Source organism: Pleurodeles waltl, chromosome 12, assembly GCF_031143425.1.
Source record: "Pleurodeles waltl isolate 20211129_DDA chromosome 12, aPleWal1.hap1.20221129, whole genome shotgun sequence".
Taxonomy (NCBI): domain Eukaryota; kingdom Metazoa; phylum Chordata; class Amphibia; order Caudata; family Salamandridae; genus Pleurodeles; species Pleurodeles waltl.
Window position 1 is genome coordinate 665300228 of NC_090451.1, and position 24508 is coordinate 665324735.

General features: G+C 43.2%; 1 protein-coding gene across 1 annotated transcript; it reads left to right on the top strand.

Annotated features, from left to right (window-relative positions):
- LOC138267174 (mucin-22-like) lies at window positions 1-24133 on the top strand. The gene is made up of 4 exons (XM_069216025.1): window positions 1-102; window positions 4928-5014; window positions 15963-16021; window positions 23395-24133. The coding sequence occupies exons 1-4, from the start codon at window positions 1-3 to the stop codon at window positions 24131-24133; spliced, it is 987 nt and encodes a 328-aa protein (XP_069072126.1).
- The last annotated feature ends 375 nt before the right edge of the window (window positions 24134-24508 follow it).

Below are 24508 nucleotides of genomic sequence, written 5' to 3' on the forward strand. Positions count from 1 at the left end.
ATGGTTCAAGTAAAGGAAAGCACAGAGACACATAGCCACCGTTATAAAGAAAAGGTGTGGCGGCAGAAAAAGAACATGAAATTGAGCGGCAACCTGGAAACTGTGAGCATTGTTGCAGACCACTTGCATTTATGGGCAATTTAGGGGGGAATGGCACCACCAAGCCATGAAAATGAGGGGGTTAAAAAAAGACCAGAGTTAGACAGTCCTGTAAAACACAACTATTATAACAATAAGGGCGCCTTAAATTTATGCATGTTTTAGTTGTAAGAAGAGTGACACATGGTCTGTTTTGTAGGGATGTGTGAAATTAACCTAATTTCCTTTTGAGTAATAACGCAAAATTTCAAACAATTATTCAAAATTATGAATAATTACACGCAACACAAATCCTTAATTTAACGCTGTATTTTAGCTTGAAATGTGTCCTTGTGGGTGGGGATGCATTTCACACTACAAATGTACTGCAAAAAACACAATTCCTGCAAACAACAGCCACTCATATTCTTGTTGTTTGAATTGTTCCCACAATGTACTTTTAGTGCGAATGGAGGCATAATTATGCAATTGTAGGAATGGAATAATTTCTGGAATATCGCATAACAACCATAATACGAAATTCCCAAAATTACGCAAATTACAACTTTATCCTTTAAATTTCACCAAGGCCTATAGTTTTGAGGGCAACCATTCTCCAGGGATCGCCATCACTGTCACCGGAAATGAATCAATACGTAGATAATAGGGCCCTATGATCATTTGCACACACAATTCTTGTGACTAAAGATTGTATTTAACTTTTCCGCTAATATTACACCGTCTGTATTCCCCCATTTTTTTGTATTTGATAGCACACTTGTTGGTGCGAGGAAGGGTGATTGCATCAAGTGTTTTTACACTTACCATTTATGTTTTGTTTTTTATTTTTTTTAACACAAATGTCAATTGTAGATTGAGCGCAGAATAAAAAATGTAGAGGTTTCGGTGGCCATACCTCAAAGACACAAGAGTATACAATTCGAGCTTGCATCATTGAGCATTGGTAGCTGGATGGGTAGTGAACCAACAATGACTGTGTGCACGGAGTTCACCAAGATGCCAAAGACATTGAGCCCAGGCACATTGTTCCCACAGATGCCAGGTACATTGTGCACTCTCTGTGTCCCACTCAATAAGGGCCACATTTCAAGTAAATGCTGATTGGTCTGTTAAAGCTGGTTATTGACCCATTGGACTGACAAGATCCGTGAAAATTACCAAAGTCCCAATACATTTCACCCAAAGATCTCAGCTTCTGAAAGAAGCTGAACTCTCCTGGTGAAAATCTGTGGAAAATGAGGAATTATTTGGATAATCCTAACCAGAATGATCAATTCTCCTGTTTAGTCCTCATTTCTCAGGGGAGAAATTAGGACTCCATCATTCCCTGTTAAACCTGCCCTAGATCTACTAATACTCCCAGTATTGGTAAGTTGCACAGATATAATTGGCGAAAACTGGAGAGTTCACAGTGGACCATCAGTGTGTGAGTTTGTGCCTGTATTGAGTGGGGTCACAGTTTAGAAAGTACCACCGAGTGAGTCCCACCAATTTCAGTTGCTCTGATCAGACTAGGCCTGGAGGCTAATGGAGTGCAACTCTGGCTCTCAGTAGAGCAATGTCTGTATCTGGTAACTGGTGGTAAAGAGTTTGTATCTAGCTTCACAATGTAAATGTTTACAGCCATCTACTGGCTGGATTTCTTTCCGTGCTACCCTATCCTCTTGTTGCCACACACACTTCACCAAAGATGTATTTAGATGCCAAAATCCACCTGGTGTTGCACTGCTTGTGCTCGCAGAATATTTAGTAGTTCAGGCCAGATGAATTCTACATGGACAAGCTTGCTGTGATTTGCTGTGTTTGTGCTAAAGAAGCATAAGAATAAGTGATAAAATCATTGTGCCTGGTTTGGATATCCAGTTATAAGCCGGAACTATTGAGTTTGCCACAGAAGCTCCGTGCACATAATTTATATTTCAGCAATGATCCGAGCAGGAAGCTACGGGATGCACTGAATCTTGTCAGTGACCCGATCACAGATGAATTTGGTGGCTAAGGATGCCAAAAGGCTGTTACTCAAATCAGGACCATCCTAGAAATGATACTTTGTCATTCCAGGCAATTTATTTGTTTTGCTATAAAGTGAAGCAAGGTGATTTTCTGTGAAAAATACATAAGAAAAAAAGTTTGCATTTTGTGTACATAGAATGCAGGAGATAATAGAATGTGACACAAAATGTGATGATTGTGTGCACGTTTCAATTAACTATACGCCCCCTTATGCACTCTGATGGAAGAGGTTACTATGATGTAGAAGCATACATCCCTAATAGCCAATAGCAGACTTATGAACTAAAATACTCATTTAGGCTGATCCAAGAAATGACAGACAGCGTCTCAAACCAATATTTGACAAGACTCGTCTAATAGAGAAATGATTTGAAGGGGGCTGACACAAAACCCCCTTTCTGTGTACTGAATACAAGAGGTTAGCTTTGCTAGACCTTAAAGTGTACAGAATTGATGGTATCCCTAGTGGTTTAGAAGCATTAGCTCAAGAAATCCACCACATGTTGTGCTCTTTGATACTTGTGCTGTCTTTGCATCGTCCCTTGTGATCCAAAGTGCATAAACTGAATATCTGGACAAAGGCCGTGTTGAAATAAAAGAGGACTCACAAGTAAAGAATGAAAACAGATTTTAGCACTGCATGCTTAGTTTGTCATGTTTCCTGGTTCCAGAGAGATAAAAAAGAATGAAAAAATGCCCTCTAAGTAAATCTTGTAGTCATCCCTTTGAAGCATAAGCAATACGTTGAGTCTTGCACCCTTAAGGTGTGGCATTAACTCTTTGTAATAATTCTGTAGGTTTGTAAATTAAAGGCCCTTCACAAACTGCAGTACCGGACATGCAGAAGTCTGGCTTGCACACTCACTGCTCCACTAATGGGATCAGATCAGAGATCTGAGTAGCACCATGGCACAAGTATCAGCCCTACAATTGTTAATATATGATCCTAGGAAATAAAATATATATCATTTTTATGTACAGTGTTAACAGCATGTAAAGTATGTATTACAAACAAAATGCAATGAAATATATAATTTACATATTCGAAATTCTGACTGGGAGTGCAAACTGCTAATTTTTAATCCAAAAAATAATTTACTCTAAACTTTTAATAGTGTGACATAAGCCCCATTGCTAAAGCTACAGGTTTGTCAGGCTCTTGTTGAAAGAAACACTGAACTAGGAAGCCAGCATGGGCAGGTAAATGGACTTCCCAAGAATACTCACTAGGAGGATAGCCTTTCCTGTGAATCAAGATGACTTAAAAACATTTGAAAATCAAAAATTTTATGAAACATATTTCTGGTTGTCATTGAAACTAATGACATTGGTTCATATAGAAGCTGATGATAAATATCAGAATACATGTCATCAGTTGAGATTAATGAAATAATGAACCTCCAAATACAAGTTATCTTAGATGAAAGGCCACATGATTGATCTGTTGAATCATAACAAGTGGGCTACAAATTCCCAGTTGAAACTTGGGTGGCAGTGATTCAACAAGTACAAAATGGAAAGCTAGCCGAAACTTTCTTTCAAGGAGCAAAAGAAGGTCAATTAGATCTTGACTTATCAACGTATTCCTACTTCTTAACTTTGGAATGACGTAAACTTTCAGAAACAAGTTGTCTACGTTTTTGCAGTTGATCCAAATACCTGTGGCCACTGAAACCATTTGATCAATAAGAAGGAAGAGTTAAACATTCGTATGAAAACCTTGCTAACAAAAGAAAGGTGAATCTTTGGTGGCATTGTGAGTTGCATTAGTATAAGAAAATTCTGCTATTTATAAATAGCGGGCCCAATTATATTGAGTAACATTACAGTAACACTGCAGCTATTGCTCCGGACTTTGATTAGTTCACTCTGTCTGTCTATTTGACTGAAGATATAAACCAGGAGAAAATGTTTGTTCAACTTCTCTGTAAAAGCGAGACAGAGGCTGAGACCTTGCTTACTAATTAGACAGTGTTTTCTGACCCCTACTTAAACCCATGTTTGAACCAGAATCAGAATTCCGGGTTAGGTGGGATATACCACATTAAGTAATTGTTGCATTAAGTATCACACCGTTTGTTACATTTTGGCAGGTCAAAACTGCAAACCAGCGAGTCATCAAGCTTCTCTAACATCAGGGAGCAGTAAAAAGCAAAACACTAGCAATCCACAAGAAATCGTGATAAACCTACAGCTACAAAGGATAAAAAAAAACATGGGCAAAAATAGTATCAAATGGAAAAAAGAATGCAATGAAAAATTTGGAAAAAATGCTTTATGACATCATTCACTTGTAAGTGTATCCTTCTGTTGCTTTAACACATTTCAATCCTAAAATGAGTATTTGAGATAGATTTCCCTGGATACACCTCTACCTTGCAAAAGGTAGATTATAAGGTGTATCCACACCTCCTTCATTTGATAGACATACAAAAGCACCCTGAATTGTACACTGCTGCCATCCTTCCCACCCGACTGTCCATAAATCAAGATTGAACATATACACAACATCTCACAGGTGACATACAGAAACTGTTACACTCGAGCTTGCTAGCCAGTATGATGCCATTTGAATACTTAAGGCAGATCACAGGAGCGATCTGGATCACCACAGCACTGAGAATCACGTACGATCAGCTGTTCCTTCCTCTCTATGATCGCCGTCCCGAGAGGAGTTGAAATGAAACAGGAGAAAGAGTAGGCTATATAGGTTTTCTGAAAGCTTCAAGGTATTCTTGGTAAATGGACAGTATAAAATTCGGTCAGGACCGGAGGCTCGAATTATGCTTCTTTCTTTTACTGTATTTTTCAACAGCCAATCAAAGTTAAACACGGGGTGGACGTGGTGGATATCACCTCAATAAGGGACACAAGGACAGGCCGAAATGCGAAGACCCCCAAGGTAAGAGCCCTCCCGTAACAAACACAGTGGACTAAAGCACCTTGTGTCAAAGATGGCAGTAGATGCCCCTGTAAAGAGGCATGGGTAGAAGAAAGTATTTTCCGTCTAAAATTGGCTGTTTTTTTGGTTTGGATTTTTGTTGGGTACATGTCAAATATTTTTTCTGACCTTGGTAAGGGTTGAAACCACTGTATCCCTGGGACCCTGAGACTTCACAGAATACCTGGTGCAACACAAGAATGAAAATGCTAAACTTAGAGCCTGCTATAATACTGAACATGCACACTTTTTGATCATCTCAGGACACCATCAGATACAAAGTACGCTGTATTGTTTATTCACTTACTTGTGTTACAGTATAGCCGATATAAAGCTTCCCCGGAAGTAATGTTGTTCCTTCTGCTCAGCCTGCCACTGAATGATCCCAAGCAAAAAACTAAACTGTAAATTTCACCCACCACATGTTCTGCACAGGAACACTAACAATCCCAGGCATTGACACAGCACCAACCACGTACAGGAGCCGGCATAACAAAGAGCCCCACACTCCTTTTCTCACAGAAGGTTACTTTATAAATGTTTTTTGCTTTCCGGGAATGTATTGTTATGCAGTAATTTTTACTGTGACTTTGCCGATCTGTTGCTGTGCTCAGCTGGTCTTTTAATTGGGTTGTATTACTCCCAGCTAGTATGCAGTTTGTAAGTGACCGACTGTACCAAACCATACCACTAAAGAGTTCTCGTGGTGCCGGAAAAGGAAGAAAAAGTGCCATTCATGATTTACACATCTACAGCCATCCTTTATATCAGCCACCTTCACACACTGAAAAATTGAGGAAAGAAAAAACAAATGTTAGAAAAGTACACTTATTAATTAACATCAAATATTACAAGTCTTGAAAGTCGGTGTTTATACAATACAACTTTACTTCTCTTATTATTATACCCGTTTTATATTCCTTGCACATATATTCCCTTACTATGTGTTTACATATCTATTTATTTATTACCCGAGTACTACTGTACTAGAGAAAAAAGAAATACAAATAAATAAAATTAAATCACTAAATAAAATTAAAAAATATATATAATTAAATAAAATAAATAAATAACAAACATAATATAAATGTTACTCTCTCATAAGCTTTACTCTGTCTTCCCATCACCCTATGTCTCTATCAATCTATCCCCCATCCCCACTCTGATTCATCCCAAATCCATTCTAATACTTTGATCTCCTAAATAACCCTGCCTAAGCTCTTCCCTCCCCTACCGCATCTAGCTCACCCCAAACCTCAGTTTACTACTATGATCTCCCAAACACCCCTACTAAATTCTTCCTCATTTATCTCTCCTTTGACTCATCCCAAACCCCTTTTTACTACTATGATCACCCTAATTCTTTACTGCAGACTCTTCCTCCTCCATCTCGCCTTTATTCATCCCAAACCTCATCCTATTACTATAAACTCTCAATTAACACTTCTGGATTCTTTCCTCCTCTATCCCTCCCTTACTCTAGTCAATCCAACTAACAAATGCACATGTCCTCTGCTCAAATTAACTCATACTAACACTGAACTCATATTTCCCTTTACTAATCCACCATTAATTCACCTTGGGTTCCAGAGTAGCGGGCTACTCGCTGAAAAGGGCTTTGACGACTCATCACGGGTAGTAAGCGCTATATAAGTACTATTACAATTACAGATCCACTCATTGCATATAGAGCCAAAACTAGTGATACAGGAGGGGAGTACAAGGAAATAGTCTATAACATCAAAATCTTGGACGGTGCCACATTTTGCAACAGGGTAAAAACAACCGATGGACAGCTCCCTTGTATGTCAGCGTGAATTTATTTGTCGTCCTGATGAAGACTAAGCCTGATTTGCGAAATGCGCATTCAGTATTTGTAACAGGCGCCCATCTTAAACTAATTTTGGCTGTTTGGCACCAGATGCTGCTCCTAGACTGTATTCCTAAACCGGTAACATGAAACACCTAAACTCACTACACCCCACAGCACTAACTTCATGTACTAACTTAACCCCATACCTATGACCATCATCCAGTCTAACAGTGCACACATACACAACATATTGCGGATTGTTGTTGACTTGGACATGAGCAGAAAGCATGGGCTTGATGCATTTAGCCGGAGGAAAATGGCCAGGCATGATCAGCATTAGAAGCCCTTATTTGCCAAGGAATGTGGAAACTGGATCAGCATTAGAGGCTCTTATTTGCAAGGAAATAGGCAGATAGAGTTTGCGTTAGGAAACAGTTACCTGCAAGGAAATTTGCATACAGGATCAGCCTAAAAGGCCTTATTTGCACGGAAGAGGCAGGCTGGATCAGCCTTTGAGGCATTTACTTACCAGGAAATGGGCAAAATGGATCAGTATTAGAGATCATTACATTTTGGTTTTAAAGACCTTGCCCTGCCATGGCTGTCAGATGCAATTGTTTGTGTCAGTGTTCTTACAATCTCTTTCTGTCATCCTTTACCACTACTAGACAATGCTCATGTGGTGTTCCCCATGGAGCTGTCCTGTTCCTCTCTTCTGTTTAACCTTTACATGTCCTACTAGCTTACCTAGCTGGGACATATTGCTGCATTCTCTGTCTGTACACCGACAATACTCAGATTATCGTCCGAATACCTGATGATGAACAAAACACGTCCGGTCAATCTCATGAGTGTCTTACTGTGGTGTGTTTTTTTTTGGCTATGCATCAAGAAGTCTAAATTAAATGGGGAAAGATTTAAATGTGGCACCTGTTTATCCCCTCTCCTTTTGAGGACTTGTTCTTTTTGGCCTGATGTTTTTTTAAGATTATACCAGCTTCGGTTTCTAGCGTAAGCAACCTGGGCATTCGATTAGACAGTCCTCTATCTTTGTCCGACCAAATTTCCAGCACACCTAAAGTCTTGTTTTTTTCCAGAGTTCTAAAGCACTTAGGCTCATATTTATACTTTTTGACGCAAACCAGCACCAGTGCTGATTTGCGTCAAAAATATTACCACCGGCTAACGCCATTCCTATGCGCCATGCGGGCGCCTTATTTAAGGAATGACGTTAGCCGGTGCTGCGGACTGGTCAGAGTAAAAATAAATGACTCAAACCAGGCAGCGCCGGCGTAGTGGAAAATGGAGGTTGTGCGTCAAAAAATGGTGCAAGTCAGGTTTGAGGCAAAAATCATGCCTCAAACCGGACTTGCGCCATTTTATGATGCACAACCCCCATTGAAATGACTCCTGTCTTAGCAAAGACAGGAGTCATGCCCCCTTGCCCAAGTCCCCTGGGCATGGTCAATGGGCACAGTGGCATGTAGGGGGGCCCAAATTAGGCCCCCGTGCCACTTAAAAAAAAAATAATACTTACCTGAACTTACCTGTATTTACCTGGGATGGGTCCCCCCATCCATGGGTGTCCTCCAGAGGTGGGCGAGGGTGGCAGGGGGTGTTCCTGGGGGCAGGGAAGGGCACCTGTGGGCTGCTTCCATGGTCAGAGACCATGGAGTGAGCCCACAGGTCCCTTAACGCCTGCCCTGACCCAGGCGTTAAAAAACAGCGCACATCAGGCTGTGCGCTGTTTTTTAAGGCCTGCCCTCTCCTGTGCGTCAAAATGACGCAGGATTATAAATAAGGCGCACAGGCCTTAAAGTCATTTTTTGGGTGGGAACGCCTACCTTGCATGTCATTAACGCAAGGCAGTTTCCCGCATCCTAAAAATGACTCACACAGAGGAATTTTGACATCCGCGGGCTCGGGCGTCAAAGTTTAAATATGGTGCACGGTTTGCGCCGAATGTGCGTCAAAATTTTTGACGCACATTCGGCGCAACAGAGCATAAATATGCCCCTGAATGTATTTGGTCACCTTGCCCCAGAAGTTACCAATAGAGAATGCTTTTATCTGTACTGGACTATTGCAACTCTATGTATCTTGACCTTCCTGCTTATCAGCTACAGAAGTTGCAATGGATCCAGAATTATGCTATTAGGATTGTTGTGGTCTTCAAATCTCGAGACCGTGTCTTTGCTGCTTTACGCCATATTCACGGGCTACCAGTGAACCAGCGAACTTTGTTTAAATCCATGTGCTTTGTTCATAAAGCGTTATATATGCCTTCATCAGTTTCTCCTGAATGTTCTAGATGTTGGTGGTATTGTCTCAGCTTTTCACTGAGATCAGCTAACCATAAATTGTTAAAGTTTCCTAAATGTGCCCACTAGACTGTTTGAGGTAGAGCCTTTTCAGTGGTGACAGCTAAACAATGGAATTCTCTGCCACTGCAGCAGCGGTCTGAACAAAGTCTTTTTGAATTTTCTGAAATTGCTGAAAACCTGATTTTTCTCCAATTTACCCAAAATGATTCCTTAATCAGTTATCGTTCATATTTTACTGCGGCGTCTGTGCACTAAATTGTAGGCTCTCTAGCAAGAAGAAAACCCTGTTTCAGATGTACTTTATACTTAACAAATTCCAAAAATAAATCAATAAAGATTGACAGAGGGGATCAGCCTTAGAGATCCTGTGTGCAAAGAAAGTGTGTAGAGGATCAGCCAGCATCTGAAAGGAAATGCACAGCCTGCGGCCCTAATCTGCTTGGAAGTCTGTTGAGTTGACCAGTTTACAGAACAGTATCTGTAATAAAATGGGCAGATGGACTGAATCTGTTTTGTCTTCCGTATTTTATAGGTAAATTGGATGAGTCCTGGTCATTCTGATTACTGTAGTGGTAGCATTGCGTGGGCTTGGGGTGTCAGTGTTGTTAGAGAAATGGACTGTAATGGCATTTCCATAGTGCTAACTACTCCTGAGGAGGCTTTCAAGCACTTTGCAAATGGCAGCACACTGCTCTAGTCCCAAGGTTAGTGGTTATCCAGTATTTATTGGTTATTGTTGGTTATTGGAATTAATCTTGTGCTCTCAAGGACACAGTCCCATGTGTTTACTGCAGTGTGTGTGGCAGATTAAATTAGTAGGAGCTGGGTGTGATCATTAGTGGAGGAGTGTGTGAGCTCATGCAGATGCTGGGATTACTAAAAGAGTGAGAGGAGATTAGGTATTGCTAGGCTGCAGGGTATGATTTTCAGAGAAGACTTGAGTCTGTGGTCGAGATCTTCATGCACGGGCTAACCCGGATAGGCTGTGGCCCTTATCTGCAGGCCCACTGGAATTATGTTACAGTGGAGGGCCAAATTATACAGCAGGGTTGAGTCAATTATGCGTCAAGAAAAGTAAAATTATGTGGCATAATGCAGCACTTTTTTTATATTACTTCATTACTTTGTACTTTTTACACTTGTTAACACTGTCTGGATATTGGATGCGCTTCACTGGAATCAGTTTAACACCCAAATATAGCAATAAGCAACAGAAAGGTGACCAGCCGGCCTTTGCGAAGGGCCATCCACTGCGCCGCAACACGTGTTGTGTTTTAGTAACTTTAGAACCATTCAAGGTAGAAGCAAAATCTTTTGTTAAAACCTGGAGATTATGCATCAGATGACGGATTATGTGGCAATTGCGGCAAATCTATAATTCTGCAAAAATCTCTTCAGTCGCACCATCGCATAATTCCAGTCGCCCTGCTTATTAGTAGGAAACTAGCGGACTGGACCAATCTGGGGGCATCATTGGCTATTACAGCCTATATATGTTTTTATTTCTACTTCCATGCCCTCTTTTCTGACCATGTAATTTCGACACAAAGAGGAATTCGCAAAAATACATTACAGTACAAGAGAAAGGCCCAGATTCCATCAAAAGAAACACGGAGAGTCGGAAGGGGGCACTAAAAGGTACCAGCGTGCGCCATGAGTCACCCTGGGAGGAAAAAAGCACTTTGTCGCGAGGCTCAGTGTGAAAGCGCCGCGCTCTGAAGGAACAGGCCAGGCTTTTAGAAAATGTGCGGCGAAGGTAAGTGGGAGCCCCCCCAGTACTTATTACTTCGATGAGTCACTGCACTTTCAAAGCAGAAAAAAGAGCCACTGGCTTTTGAAAAAAAAAAAAAAACACAAACACGTCAAAAAGTTGCCGTGCTTTGTCGTCTCTGTTGCGGAAAGAATCGTCTTCCCGTAACCTAGGCGATAGGCCGGAGGAGGAAGAACGGGGTCAGGTTCGGATTTTACAGGTCTGCAGCGACACGGGCTCCTTTGTTTACGTTCATTTGTTGTATTTAAGTGGCATCTATAGCGCGTTGCTGTCAGTAGTATGCCTCTGTGGCGCTATGTTGGCCTGGTCTGGTGGTGATTGGGTGGGCATGGTTGAATTACCGGACTTAGATCGAGCAGGAGTTTGCTCGCCAGTTTTCTTGACCCATCTGGTGCAAACCAAAGGTAGAGGTGGTTGGCGCGATCAGTGGCGTCACGAAACCTGAGGGCACCTCGTCCCCGTCTCCTGAAAAGTACATGGAGGGGCCCCACTCCAGAGCTCTCAGGCCCGAGGATTGTGCTGAGGGGGCTCTCCCCGCACTGCGGGGGCTTTTGTTACGCCACCGGCACAACCACTTTTGCGTTAGGCCCTGTGTGCTGTCATGACACAGGTCCCTCCTGATTTTATCAGAAGTAGTTAATATTGATTCCTCTTTTAATGCTATTTTTATTAATAATGAACTATCATTCCCGTTGTACTCCAATATTAATGTATATTTTCTATTTTTTTTCCTATTTTTTTTCAATTAAGGCTTTTTAGTTTTCAAGGAGTATCCTCCACCTGCCCCTCTTTATTGGTTGCTTTTTTTAGGCCTGTCTCGACAGCCTTGCTAGGTTTACCTTATGTGATCATCCAAAAATGAGCTTTCAGAGTACCATGAAAAGAGGGTCTTAGGCTCCACCCTCACTTGGGTTACAAGAGTACAGCATTGTATTGGGCTGAAGTTGTGTGCTTCGACTGAAAAGCCTGCTCTGTTAGAACTGTTTGGCTTGTAGCAAAGTTTATACTTAGTACAGCAGGATTGAGTTGGTTAGTGTGGTAAGCCAATGATCATGACTATCGGCCTGATCTGTTTATTAGGAAATGTTGTGATAAAATCGGTAGGCCTGACATATTTATTGTGAAAAGCATATGTAAACATCAGTCAATTTAAGGGTGGATTGTTATTGCATTGTAGGAAAGCCTGCAGAAAATAATTTTGTTACAGAGAAGCTGCCAGATTACAGCAGTAGGCTATTGTGTTGGTGTTGGCTACATTGTGTGACAAACAGTGGATACAGAGTTGCTCTTTGAGAATCTTTGTTAGGCCCTCCTAGGAAAGATAATATTTTGCTTAACAAAATGTAATTTTGTATACCTTTGTAATTTCATGACTAGGTGCCTGATGGTTGTAATGTAGGAATTACAGCAGTAGGCTATTGTGTTGGTGTTGGTTACATTGTGTGGCAAACAGTGGATACAGAATTGCTCTTTGAGAATCTTTGTTAGGCCCTCCTAGGAAAGATAATATTTTGCTTAACAAACTGTAATCTTGTATACCTTTGTAATTTTATGACTAGGTGCCTGATGGTTGTCATGTAGGAAAGATTACACTTAGGCCCATATTTATACTTTTTGACGCAAGCTGGCGCTGGTTTGCGTCACAAATTTTACCGCCGGCTAACGCCATTCTTACGCACCATGCGGGCGCCTTATTTAAGGAGTGATGTTAGCCGGCGCTGCGGACTGGTCAGAGTAAAAAGAAATGACTCAAACCAGGCAGCGCCGGCATAGGGGAAAATGGGGGTTGTTCGTCAAAAAATGGTGCAAGTCAGGTTTGAGGCAAAAATCATGCCTCAAACCGGACTTGCGCCATTTCTTGACACACAACACCCATTGAAATGACTTCTGTTATAGCAAAGACAGGAGTCATGCCCCCTTGCCCAGTGGCCATGCCCAGGAGACGTCTGTCCCCTGGGCATGGTCATTGGGCACAGTGGCATGTAGGGGGGCCCAAATTAGGCCCCCCTATGCCACTTTAAAAAAATTAAAAGAAAATACTTACCTCAACTTACCTGTACTTACCTGGGATGGGTCCCCCCATTCATGGGTGTCCTCCAGGGGTGGGCGAGGGTGGCAGGGGGTGTTCCTGGGGGCAGGAAAGGGCACCTCTGGACTCCTTCCATGGTCAGAGACCATGGAAGTGAGCCCCCAGGTCCCTTAAAGCCTGCCCTCACCCAGGAGTTAACAAATGGTGCACATCCGGCTGTGCCCCGTTTTTTAAGGCCCGCCCCCTCCTGTGCGTCAAAATGACGCAGGTGTATAAATAAGGCGCACAGGCCTTAAAGTCATTTTTTGGGCGGGAACGCCTACCTTGCATGTCATTAACGCAAGGCAGTTTCCCGCATCCAAAAAATAACGCACTCGGAGGAATTTTGACGTCTGCGGGCATCAAAGTTTAAATATGGTGCATGGTTTGCGCCGAATGTGCGTCTAAATTTTTGTCGCACATTCGGCGCAAACAGAGTATAAATATGCCCCTTAGTGCTTAAATTGTATTAGAAAAAAAGGAGACCACTGCAGCTTTCAACACCCACAGTAACAACACTACTATTAACCACCAAACCCCCACTTGTGTGACAATTTGAGACCCCCCTAAGCTATAAGAATAGTTTGGTGCGGCAGGTGTTAGTCATTTGATGTATGTTGACTTATTAAACAGCTGTTGTTATGTTCAACTCTAAATAAGACAAGCATTTGCAATGCAACGGGTCTCGCATTTCTCTGAGTTAGTGCTATTAGTAGTTGTAAACTCCCAACCGGACTTTTCTTGCCTCATTAAATGGAAAATAAAGAGCGTGATCTCGCTGCTACAGTTCACTCGTAATAAACCTATTGACAAAAGTGCAATTATCCACGTAACCGGCAAAAGTGCAATTAACTATGTAACAGGGTCGATGTCATGCAAAGCGCTCGACTTCTCCCAAGCGAGATCGCGCTGCAAAAAAGAGAAAAATTAGTCCACAAACCAGACAGAAAACAGCGAGTCTTGTATGTTTTCAGTACTTAGTCGCTGCGCTCAAGGGGGGCTAACCACCGAAAAAGGCATGACGTATGCATGCCTTCCACTAATGGAAGCAAGCAGATTTGAAAAGGCAAGCCCAAGAACCAATGAAAGACACTGACATGACATGGACGGGGCTCTGAGCCCTTTTCTAACTACTGCAGCGTCTCGCATGCGACACGCATGCACAAGCACATGCTAGCGCAGGCTCAACCCTAAAAAACAGCGTCTGGGCCCATGTCAAGAGAGCATTGCAGCTTGCACCACCCACTGCCCCTGCCAGCGCTGCCAATGACAGTACCAACACAACTACTAACCATGACACGCCTTCAAGTGTAACAACTCAGAACATTTCATTTCAGGCCCCAAACCAAAAGTTATAAGCATGGCTTGGGCTGCGGGTGTTGGTCACTTTTTAAAGTATTTTCAATTAATAAACAACTGTTGGTGTACTCACCTCTAAATTAGACAAAGAGCACCACCCTGTGGCAGACTGTCATAAGTGCTTGTGTTCATAATTAAGTGCTGGGGCCGAGCACAGGAAACCACCGTCTTAAACTAAGCGCTGATTACACTCAAAACTGTAGGCCTGATTTGGTTATGGTAACAATCTATAGGCCTGATCAGTGCACTGGGAGAAGGTATGTAAGGTGCTATAGGTCTGAGCAGCTTATTAGGAAAAGTTATGACAAAGGCAGTAGGCTTGGCTTCTTTATTGTGAAAAGCATTTAGTTAAGACTGTAGGCCAGTGGGTTGTTATCACATTGTGTCTCAGGCTGTAGACAGGAGTTTTGTTATATGTAATATCATAGTTTACCATAGTAGGTAGGGTTTGTTGATGACCACCCACTCTGACAAACCCAGGGAGTTTTCACTGTGACAATTCTTTTTAGGCCCTATGTTGTATAATGTTTTGCTTTGTTTAGTGTTATAATTGTAAGCGTGATGGCCTGGGTTGGTTATGATGTCAGTTCAATGGAAAATTATGCCAGATTACATAGGTTTGATCTGTTTACTATGTAACAGTATGACAAAGCCTATAGGGCTGAATTTTTGTGAAAAGCATGCACTCACCAGCCCAAAACGAATAGAACATTTTTATGTGGCTTTTGCCTGCCACTCACACCCTAACCTCATGCACAAAGAATGAAACATAAAGCAGTAACCTTTGATGTAAAATTGGAGAAAGAGATACCTGATGAGTGGCTGAATGAATGTCAACGAGTAATCAAAGATCATTTTGCTTTTCGTTCACATGACAGAGAGCACAGTGCAGACAAGGAGGTGCTGAGAGCAAATTATCCATCTTAAATGGAATTTTAACTGTGTAGCCCCAACATTCTTCATGTGATGACATAAAACATTTGAAGCAGCGTGATATTGTTTATCACACTGTGCCATCTTTTAGGTATTCTCATGCTGCACAGCCCATACTGCTGAAATAACACTGTTACAGATAATATATGCATTGTGCAGATCCAGGATAACCCGCACTGCAATGCATGATGATGAGGTCTCAATTGCAAAATGTTTGCATGCTCAAGGAGCAGATCTTTATTCCGTTTCTAAATATTTGCAGGGGGTTTTGGGAGGGATCAAGTGCATTGGGACCTGTATAGCTGTCACTCCTTCACTCTGCAGTGTAAACTGAAGGCTGTTCAGGGGCTAAAGATAGAACAGGTATTTCATCCTGGGATGTCATATCCAAGTCCATACAGTCATTCTGATTTAAATCCAAACACTGACGGGGTCCTGTCTCTGGCATCTATTCCATGTAGACCATTTACTGACTCAACATCTACCACTGCCAGCACCTTCTTCTGATTTGGGGTAATTTGGACTACAAAAGGAGGGTCTGATCTGTTGTGCAGCTCTGCTCCTTCGCCTCAACAATTTTCTTTTTGATTCTGCCCTTTATATCACCATTTTGTGTAATTGTCATTTTTTATTTTTTCTAGGTAGAAACCATTAACCTTCAACAGAATCAATGCACAGAGATCATGTTTGGTGGAAAATTGTGATTTGTAGGAATATTGGACCAAAAAAGTTGAGGCTCATTAGAGATGATTTCATCCATGCGGATTTGTCGCAGAACTTATTTTGAGGACCAAACTACCTCAAACCGACAATTATACAGAGTGCCAAATCAACTTGCAATGGGCCATAATCAGTGCAGGACAGTTCCTGCCCATTTAAAGCACTCTGTATGATTAAAACAATGGCAAAGTGCTAGTGGGTTTTCAGTTGCAAGTACCTTAGAAACCTAGCGTTAAAAAACATATTTGCAATAGTAATGTGCTTGCAATGCCAGTGTAACAAATATTCAAATTTCCTCTTTCACGTGTAATAATGTGTTATTTTCAACGATGTGCAAGTGCACGGACAATGAGTAGTGCAGCCAGGGGAATTATTCTGACGTGGAAAAACAAGATTTGTGCAGCTTTTAGGCCCATATTTATACTTTTTTAGCACTGCTTTTGTGCCGCTTTTTGACGCAAAACCGGTGCAAACTTACAAAATACAATTGTAATTTGTAAGTTTGCACCGCTTTTGCGTCAAAAAATGACGCAAATGAAGTGCTAAAAAAGTATAAATATGGGCCTGCCTTTTTTTACTGCCCTGGTCATAATGGATTACACGCACTCCTTTCATTTGAACGGGAGAGTAGCAGCCCTTCTCAGCCGGGGTGCAATACTCTTAAAGGCAGATAGCAGCACTTTTGGGCAGATTGTATCAGGTACTAAGGCCCATATTTATACTTTTTGACGCAAATCAGTGTCAGCACTGGTTTTCGTAAAAAAATGCACAGCCGGCTAACGCCATTCCTACGCGTCATGTGGGCGCCTTATTTAAGGATTGATGTCAGCCGGCGTACGGAAAAATGGGGATTGTGCGTCAAAAAATGGTGCAAGTCAGGTTTGAGTAAAAAATCATGGCTCAAACCGGACTTGCGCCGTTTTTTGATGCACAGCCCCCGTTGAAATGACTCCTGTCTTAGCAAAGACAGAAGTCATGCCCCATTGCCCAATGGCCATGCCCAGGGGACTTCGGTACCCTGGGCATGGCCATTGGGCACAGTGGCATGTAGGGGGGCCCAAATTAGGCCACCCATGCACTTAAAAAAATAATAATAATACTTACCTGGGATGGGTCCCCCCATCCATCGGTGTCCTCCAGGGGTGGGCGAGGGTGGCAGTGGGTGTCCCTGGGGGCAGGAAAGGGAACCTCTGGACTGCTTCTATGGTCAGAGACCATGGAAGTGAGCCCACAGGTCCCTTAACGCCTGCCCTCACCCAGGCGTTAAAAAACGGCGCACATCAGGCTGTGTGCTGTTTTATAAGGCCCGCCCCTTCTGTGCGTCAGGATGACGCTGGAGTATAAATAAGGCGCACAGGCCTTAAAGTCATTTTTTGGGCTGGAACGCCTACCTTGCATGTCATTAATGCAAGGCGGTTTCCCGCACCCAGAAAATGACGCACACAGCGGAATTTTGGCATTCGCGGGCTCGGGCGTCAAAGTATATATATGGAGCATGGTTTGCGCTGAATGTGCATCAAATTTTTTTATGCACATTCGGCGCAAACAGAGTATAAATATGGGCATAAGTACCTACACTTTTCTTTACTTTTTAAGACCAAAGAACAAACATTTCGCAAGAGGGTTACAGTACTTTTAATGGTAGCAGTGCCAGCACTTTTGGGCTATCACTGTCAGGTACTGAGTATCTGCGCTTTTTCAACACCTCCCAGGAGAGTTCCAGTGCTTTGAATGGGGAAGTATCAGTTATTTTGGGCAGGGTCTGAAAAATTCCGGGCACCTGCACTTTTTAATTTAATAAAGGAGAGAACCAGCAGTTCTCAGGAGGGTTAGAATACTTAAAAAAAAAAAAAAAGTTTTTACAAGACTTCATTTTCATATTATTAACATTATTCCAAAACCAATGTCCAACTAGAGGGCCATCAGTACCAACACGTCATGCAAATGAGAGTGTTGCAACAATACCGTACAATCTGTTTTATTGACCAATTTTCTCAACCGTACAAAGATTTGGTATTACCTCCCCTTCCCCACCCGTTAATCCCACCCTCCACCGCAATGCTTTGTTCTTACATCTCCGACACCCCTCAGCCGTCTGTAGCGGGGTCCCCTGTGCCCTCTGTGCAAGTAAGGGTTTCACTCCAAGTCTGAGTGCACGGGAGGAGAAGCAGGTAGGGTGAGAGAGAGAAGGGCTGCATAGATGGTGGACGCAGAGAGACTGAGAAAGTCATCAGATGCTCATTTTCAACTCATCCTCAAATCATCAAGCCCAAGTTTCTAAACTCTGCTGATCACTAACAGGAGCTTGATGATGTCTGATGATGTGAAAATGACTTCTATTGTAGTTGGATGATCATCCAATGACTCTGGGATGGCTTCTAAAGTCATCCTGTTTGACTAGGGGAGGGAGGAGAGAAGGGGAGAGAGAGATGGTGGAAAGAGAAGACAGGGGAGAGGGATGTAGAAAGAACGCGGCCAGAGAGGGAGGAGAGAGAGAGAGAAGGAAGAACGGGTGGATGGATGGAAAGAGAGAGATTGCACGAGCAGGTGAAGGAGACATTTTTGCCGGGCCTGCATTTGCTTCCCCAGACCAGCACTAGTTACAATACATTTAAATGCGGCAGTACCCACACACTTCAGTGGCGGAGAATCACTGTTAGACAGTAAGTCCTAGCACATCTGTGTTTCCATTTCAACACTTACCAGACCTACATAGATGCCGTTCACGAAAACCCAACTTTCGAACTGACAGAGTCCTAAAAAGTAATTGTTTACCAAATTAAAATGAGTACCTTGGACGGTGCCAGTAAAATTCAGACCCTCTCATGTGCAGGTAGGACACAGGGCCAGATGTATCAAAGGGTTTTACCCATTCTGTGTCTATGGTAAAATGTGTTCGTACATATGGCTCACAGTTCTCAGCAGCAGGCGCACTGGCCCTCTGAGCTAGACGGACAACACTAACCGTCCCCTCCCCCCCCCCACACCCCCTGGGTTAAATTGAGCGGGGTAGGTCGTATGTTTTAATGTTCCTGTTTTCGCTATGAACAGACGTGGATGCAGTTTTAAATCACGCCAAGGCGTAGTGTTTTTTTTATGTCAATTAAATGCCACCATGGACGTTGTTGCCCGTGATACAAGATCCATTAAAAAAAATTATGGTCGTCGTGAAACAATCTCTGTAACAAAATCAGTGTTAGTAAACTGCAGAGACGAACGACGGCAAATACGAAATGTGAATATTTTTTGATGTGCAGACTGTCAGTCAGGAATAATTACAGAGGCCATTAAGTGAGACATTATCGTTGTAAAGGGGCTTTGATTGACAGTGCTGCAGATTTCTTCATGCCAGTGGGCAGGCTCAGGGCCTAGGGCCAGCCAGAGGCAGGGGTGGGAGCCTCTCTTAGGTCCAGAGGGCCATCGGCCGGGGGAGGAGGAGACAAGACACATACAGGGTTAGTTGCCCCCTGTAATATTCACTGTAGGGAAGTGTTCCAATTTGTAACTCCACCTACAAGCTAGTAAGTACATATGTGCCCATAGACTATTCAGACGCGAGACTCCCGATTTTTAAGCAAAAAAAATGCATCATTTTGGCTATTTTCAGCCTGAAATTGGATCCGTTTCAATAGGGATCAGCGGGGGAAATACATTCTCCTGATTATTTTTTAAAACCTCCCATATTCCACGTTGGCTTGTGTGTATTTGTCATTTTGCTTACAGTGCTTGGTTGTGCACGCATTACACCACTTCCAACAAAAAAGCATGGGTGAAGCCAAGCCTTGCATTTGCAACCAATAGGCATTGATAATGGTTTTTAACCATGCGGCACAGCTTCTGCGATGCTGTGCAGCATGACTAAACTTTAAAAAAAAAAAAAAAAAACCTTTGATGTGCCTTCCCACGTCATTTTGCAAGAATGCGCACCACCAATGAAATGACAAAGTCACTTTTTTGTTTCTTTTTAGTTACCAATCTGAGTTGGATCAGGAAGAAAAAATAAAATTCAATTAAATGGGCAAAAGAGTTTTACATTTTTTTTAAAGCAGGTGGTTGGATGGAACAGAACCAAAATGGGGGAGGGAGGAGGGAACAGCGAAGCAACATGTAAGATGGTGGGTGGAGAATGGTGGAGCAAGATGAGGGTGGGTAGGCTGGAGTGGAAGCAACGCAGGAGTGTGGGAGAAATAGCAAAGCAACTGTGCGGCGGGTGGGGAAAAAGTGATGCAATTCAGGAGGGGACGCAAAAGTGCAGTGTTGGCTAGAGTGGATGCGAAAGCAACAGTGTGAAGGCTGGAACAAAAGCAACACCGATGACGGGGGAAAACAACTTGAGGTCGCACTTGGTTGCAAGCAATAAGGAGAAGCAAAGGGCAAGAAGAAAAGAGAGGAGTGCGAGGACAAGCAGTCGGGCCGCAGACCGCAAAACGGAAAGTATGGGGAGAGACATATATGAGGGCGATAGCTCAGAATAATACGCACTGTAGTGGAGTGCTTCACACAAAATAAATAAGTAGTACTTGAAAAGCAAGCAGTGGAAGCACCAATGACAGCCAATTTAAGACACTGTAAAGAGGCATTGCTCCATGGGAGGGACAAACACAAGATTGTCAAAAAGGGCTGCAAATGAAAAGCAGGCAAATAAGACTGACAAAGAAAGCCAACCAATGGTAAGCAACGGCAGGCTCCATGCACTATAGGTTCTAGGTTAGATACAATATGCCTTGTAACAGACAGCACACGTGGTGTCTAATAGGCTTGAACTGAAAAGCACTGGTTGGACATTGATTTACTGAGTTCTATTCTATGCTCTGCTGTGTTCTGACTTTCTAGCTCACAACACTGCCTTTTGTCATCCTTGGACTGCTTTGCTGCTATGTCTAGTTTCCTTTAGAGTCAATATATAAAGGGGGCGGTTGGTCCCCGTTTCAAGATCTAGGATATGGATGCCCCAGGCCACCCAAAGTGAAAGACCCCCATTTGACACACCTTTGTATTGAACAGTATGTCTTCTCCAACATCTGTGTCTTGGTATTATGCTGTGTATCCACGTTCCATGTGGAAGTTTAATGAGAAGAAAAGATTATCTTGGCCAGTGGAAGTGGCTGTATATTGTAAACCCAGCGAGACATACAAATGGAGAGAGTTTTATAAAGTGAACTCTCTGACAAATGCAATAGCAAGGGGTTTTCCATTGTGAACCCACTGACAGATACAGTAGGACGGGTGTTATATTGTGAACACCAGGACAAATACCATAGAAAGTGGCTTTACTTTTTTTTAATACTGTAGACTTACTTTGTTGCTTCTTAAACGTAGCTGCAAAGGCAGTAGGCCTCTCATTTTACATTGTGATTGCCTTAACAAAGCTGATAAATGTAAGCTTTTTTTTAAATGTGTAAAGCTTTATGTTTTCCAATAGGCCTGTAAGTAGCATTGCTGACGTTTAAGATTAAAGCCTGCTGGTGCGCTAATTGCCAGAAGGTATATCACAGATAACAGGAGCAGGCTACATTTAAAGAGCCCGATGCCCTCTGTGATATTAGAAAAAAGTATGTGATTTGCACTCTGGTTAGTCTGCAAGGACACTACAAGAGGGCTTCCTTTTGGTAATGCCAAGTGAAATCTCCTTGCTTCTGTAATGTAAACTGAGGGTCTAAGGGGTGTGGGGCAGGCATTTCCCTGTGATGTATATATATCTCACGCTGACCTTGTATTGTCCCTGTGCAGTGCTTAATTTGAGCCAATGGTTTCGGTGCAGAGCACTTTTTTGAGTACCTGCACTTATTTTTCTGCCTCAAGCATTTACTGTGAGCAAAAGACACATATGGGAAAGACGGAGGAAGAGAAAAATTGAAAAACGTCACAAATGGAGAAAGCAGAAAGCTGCAAGAGTGAGCTGAAGGGGACGGGAGTGGCTTTAAATGGAGTAAAGAGGTCCTAGATGGCTTCAGGATTACAATGCCTCAGTATTCCGTGATTGCACTTTTAATTGCAGAAGCTGCATGTTTAAGAGGAGAGCTTTGGGCACTGGCAAGTTTTTATTTACAAACTAAGCACTGCCTTGTGGCAACTATTCAAACAGACCATTGATTGATTCAACATCCACCTCTACAAGCATCTTCTCCAGCATCGGGGTAAAGTGAACATCAAGAGGAAGGTATGACCTGTGTCTCTGCACCTTGGCCTCATCAGTTTTGTCCTTGAGTCTGCCATTTATGTCAAACTATTGTTTTATTTTTCTAAATTGTGCTATTTTATTTTTTTCTAATTAGAACCCCATTAATTGTCAGCATAATCAATGCACAAAGATCTGTTTTTGGTGGGCAGCGGTGTTTGGTAGGAGGTTTGAATCTAAAAAATCGAGGCTCGGTAGAGATGATTTCTTCCGTGAGTATGTGTTTCTCACGTCCTGATAAATTACGTTTGCACTTTCCATCAGCTGGGATGCAGAGCCTATTTTGATGACAGAACTACTTAGAACGGGCAAATATATCCATTCATCCTGTAATGGGTCCTAATAAACGCCTTACGACTGGGGCAATAGAGAGCCATACTTTAAACAAGACATCCAATGAATGATGTTGGAATATGTCTCAAAACCCAGGATGACATCCTCAAAGGAACATTCTAGAGCAGTGGTTCTTAAAATGTGGTCCAGGCTACATCAGCAACACTGCCCCTGCTTGTAAATGGAGGGAGCCAGGGAGGATGTCATTAATATTCCTGGACTCACTTGGAACAGACGAGGATGCAGTTTTAAAACGCCGAGGCATAGTGTTTTGTTTATGTCAATTAAATGCCGCGAAGGACATTGTTGGGTCATAATACAAGAAACAATAAAAAATGATAGTTGTCCTGAAACACTTTTTCTAGCAACATCACTGGGCCTGCAGCGTGAGTGAGCTGCAGTGATGAGCAAACGGCAAATACAGAATGTGAATATGTTTAATTGCCAAGCTGTCGGTTAAGAAGCTGGAAAAATTACAGGGGCCATTAAGTGAGCCATTATCATCGTAATGGGGCATTTATTAACAGTGTTGAGCCTTCCTCATTTCAGTGAGCAGGCTTGGGGCCTAGAGCTGCCTTGACGCAGGGAGGGGAGAGGCTCTCTGCACCACTTAGACACAGAGGACAGTTCGCCACCTACGGAGGAGGCGACATCACTGGAAGAGACCTCTCCACTGGCGCCATCACTGGAAGAGACCTCTCCACTCGCGCCATCACTGGAAGAGATCTCTCCACTGGCGCCATCACTGGAAGAGACCTCTCCACTGGCGCCATCACTGGAAGAGACCTCTCCACTGGCGCCATCACTGGAAGAGACCTCTCCACTGGCGCCATCACTGGAAGAGACCTCTCCACTGGCGCCATCACTGGAAGAGACCTCTCCACTGGCGCCATCACTGGAAGAGACCTCTCCACTCGCGCCATCACTGGAAGAGACCTCTCCACTGGCGCCATCACTGGAAGAGACCTCTCCACTCGCGCCATCACTGGAAGAGACCTCTCCACTGGCGCCATCACTGGAAGAGACCTCTCCACTGGCGCCATCACTGGAAGAGATCTCTCCACTCGCGCCATCACTGGAAGAGACCTCTCCACTGGCGCCATCACTGGAAGAGACCTCTCCACTCGCGCCATCACTGGAAGAGACCTCTCCACTCGCGCCATCACTGGAAGAGACCTCTCCACTGGCGCCATCACTGGAAGAGACCTCTCCACTCGCGCCATCACTGGAAGAGACCTCTCCACTGGCGCCATCACTGGAAGAGACCTCTCCACTGGCGCCATCACTGGAAGAGACCTCTCCACTGGCGCCATCACTGGAAGAGACCTCTCCACTGGCGCCATCACTGGAAGAGACCTCTCCACTGGCGCCATCACTGGAAGAGACCTCTCCACTCGCGCCATCACTGGAAGAGACCTCTCCACTCGCGCTATCACTGGAAGAGACCTCTCCACTCGCGCCATCACTGGAAGAGATCTCTCCACTCGCGCCATCACTGGAGCAACGCCCTCTTTCCTTCTCCCACCACTGACAACAGAGACATTCGTGCAGTATTGTGGGCAGGCCACAAGTCCTAAATAAACAGAAGTGGGGGGACTAACCAAGTTAGGCAGTATGCACGTGACATCATAGCACATGACATCACGGCGCGTTACATCGCGCTTGGCATCACATCCCATGACCTCACTGGAAGTGGCATCACATCTGAACACGTCAGACATAGGTTTAGAAGTTCTATCAAGGCTACATTTGAGTGCATTGCAAGATTTAACAAGTGAGATTTGCAGAGGGTTGTGCAAGAAAAGTTACACAACTCCGACACAAAATCTGGGCCTCAATTTATACATTTATTTTTTCCAAACGCTGCCACAAAGAAATTGGCCCCAAGGAGAAATGTGGAGGTGAATTATTTCTGTGTAACTGGTTGCAAAGTCTGAATTTTAAAATATCCTATGG

What these genes read in the sequence shown, in the direction of transcription:
- LOC138267174 (XM_069216025.1), top strand. Translation starts at nt 1, where the DNA reads ATGGTTCAAGTAAAGGAAAGCACAGAGACACATAGCCACCGTTATAAA. An exon ending in TGAGCGGCAACCTGGAAACT is followed by an intron (nt 103 to 4,927) that starts GTGAGCATTGTT and finishes ATTTTTCAACAG; the next exon opens with CCAATCAAAGTTAAACACGG. An exon ending in GAAATGCGAAGACCCCCAAG is followed by an intron (nt 5,015 to 15,962) that starts GTAAGAGCCCTC and finishes TATTTTTTCTAG; the next exon opens with GTAGAAACCATTAACCTTCA.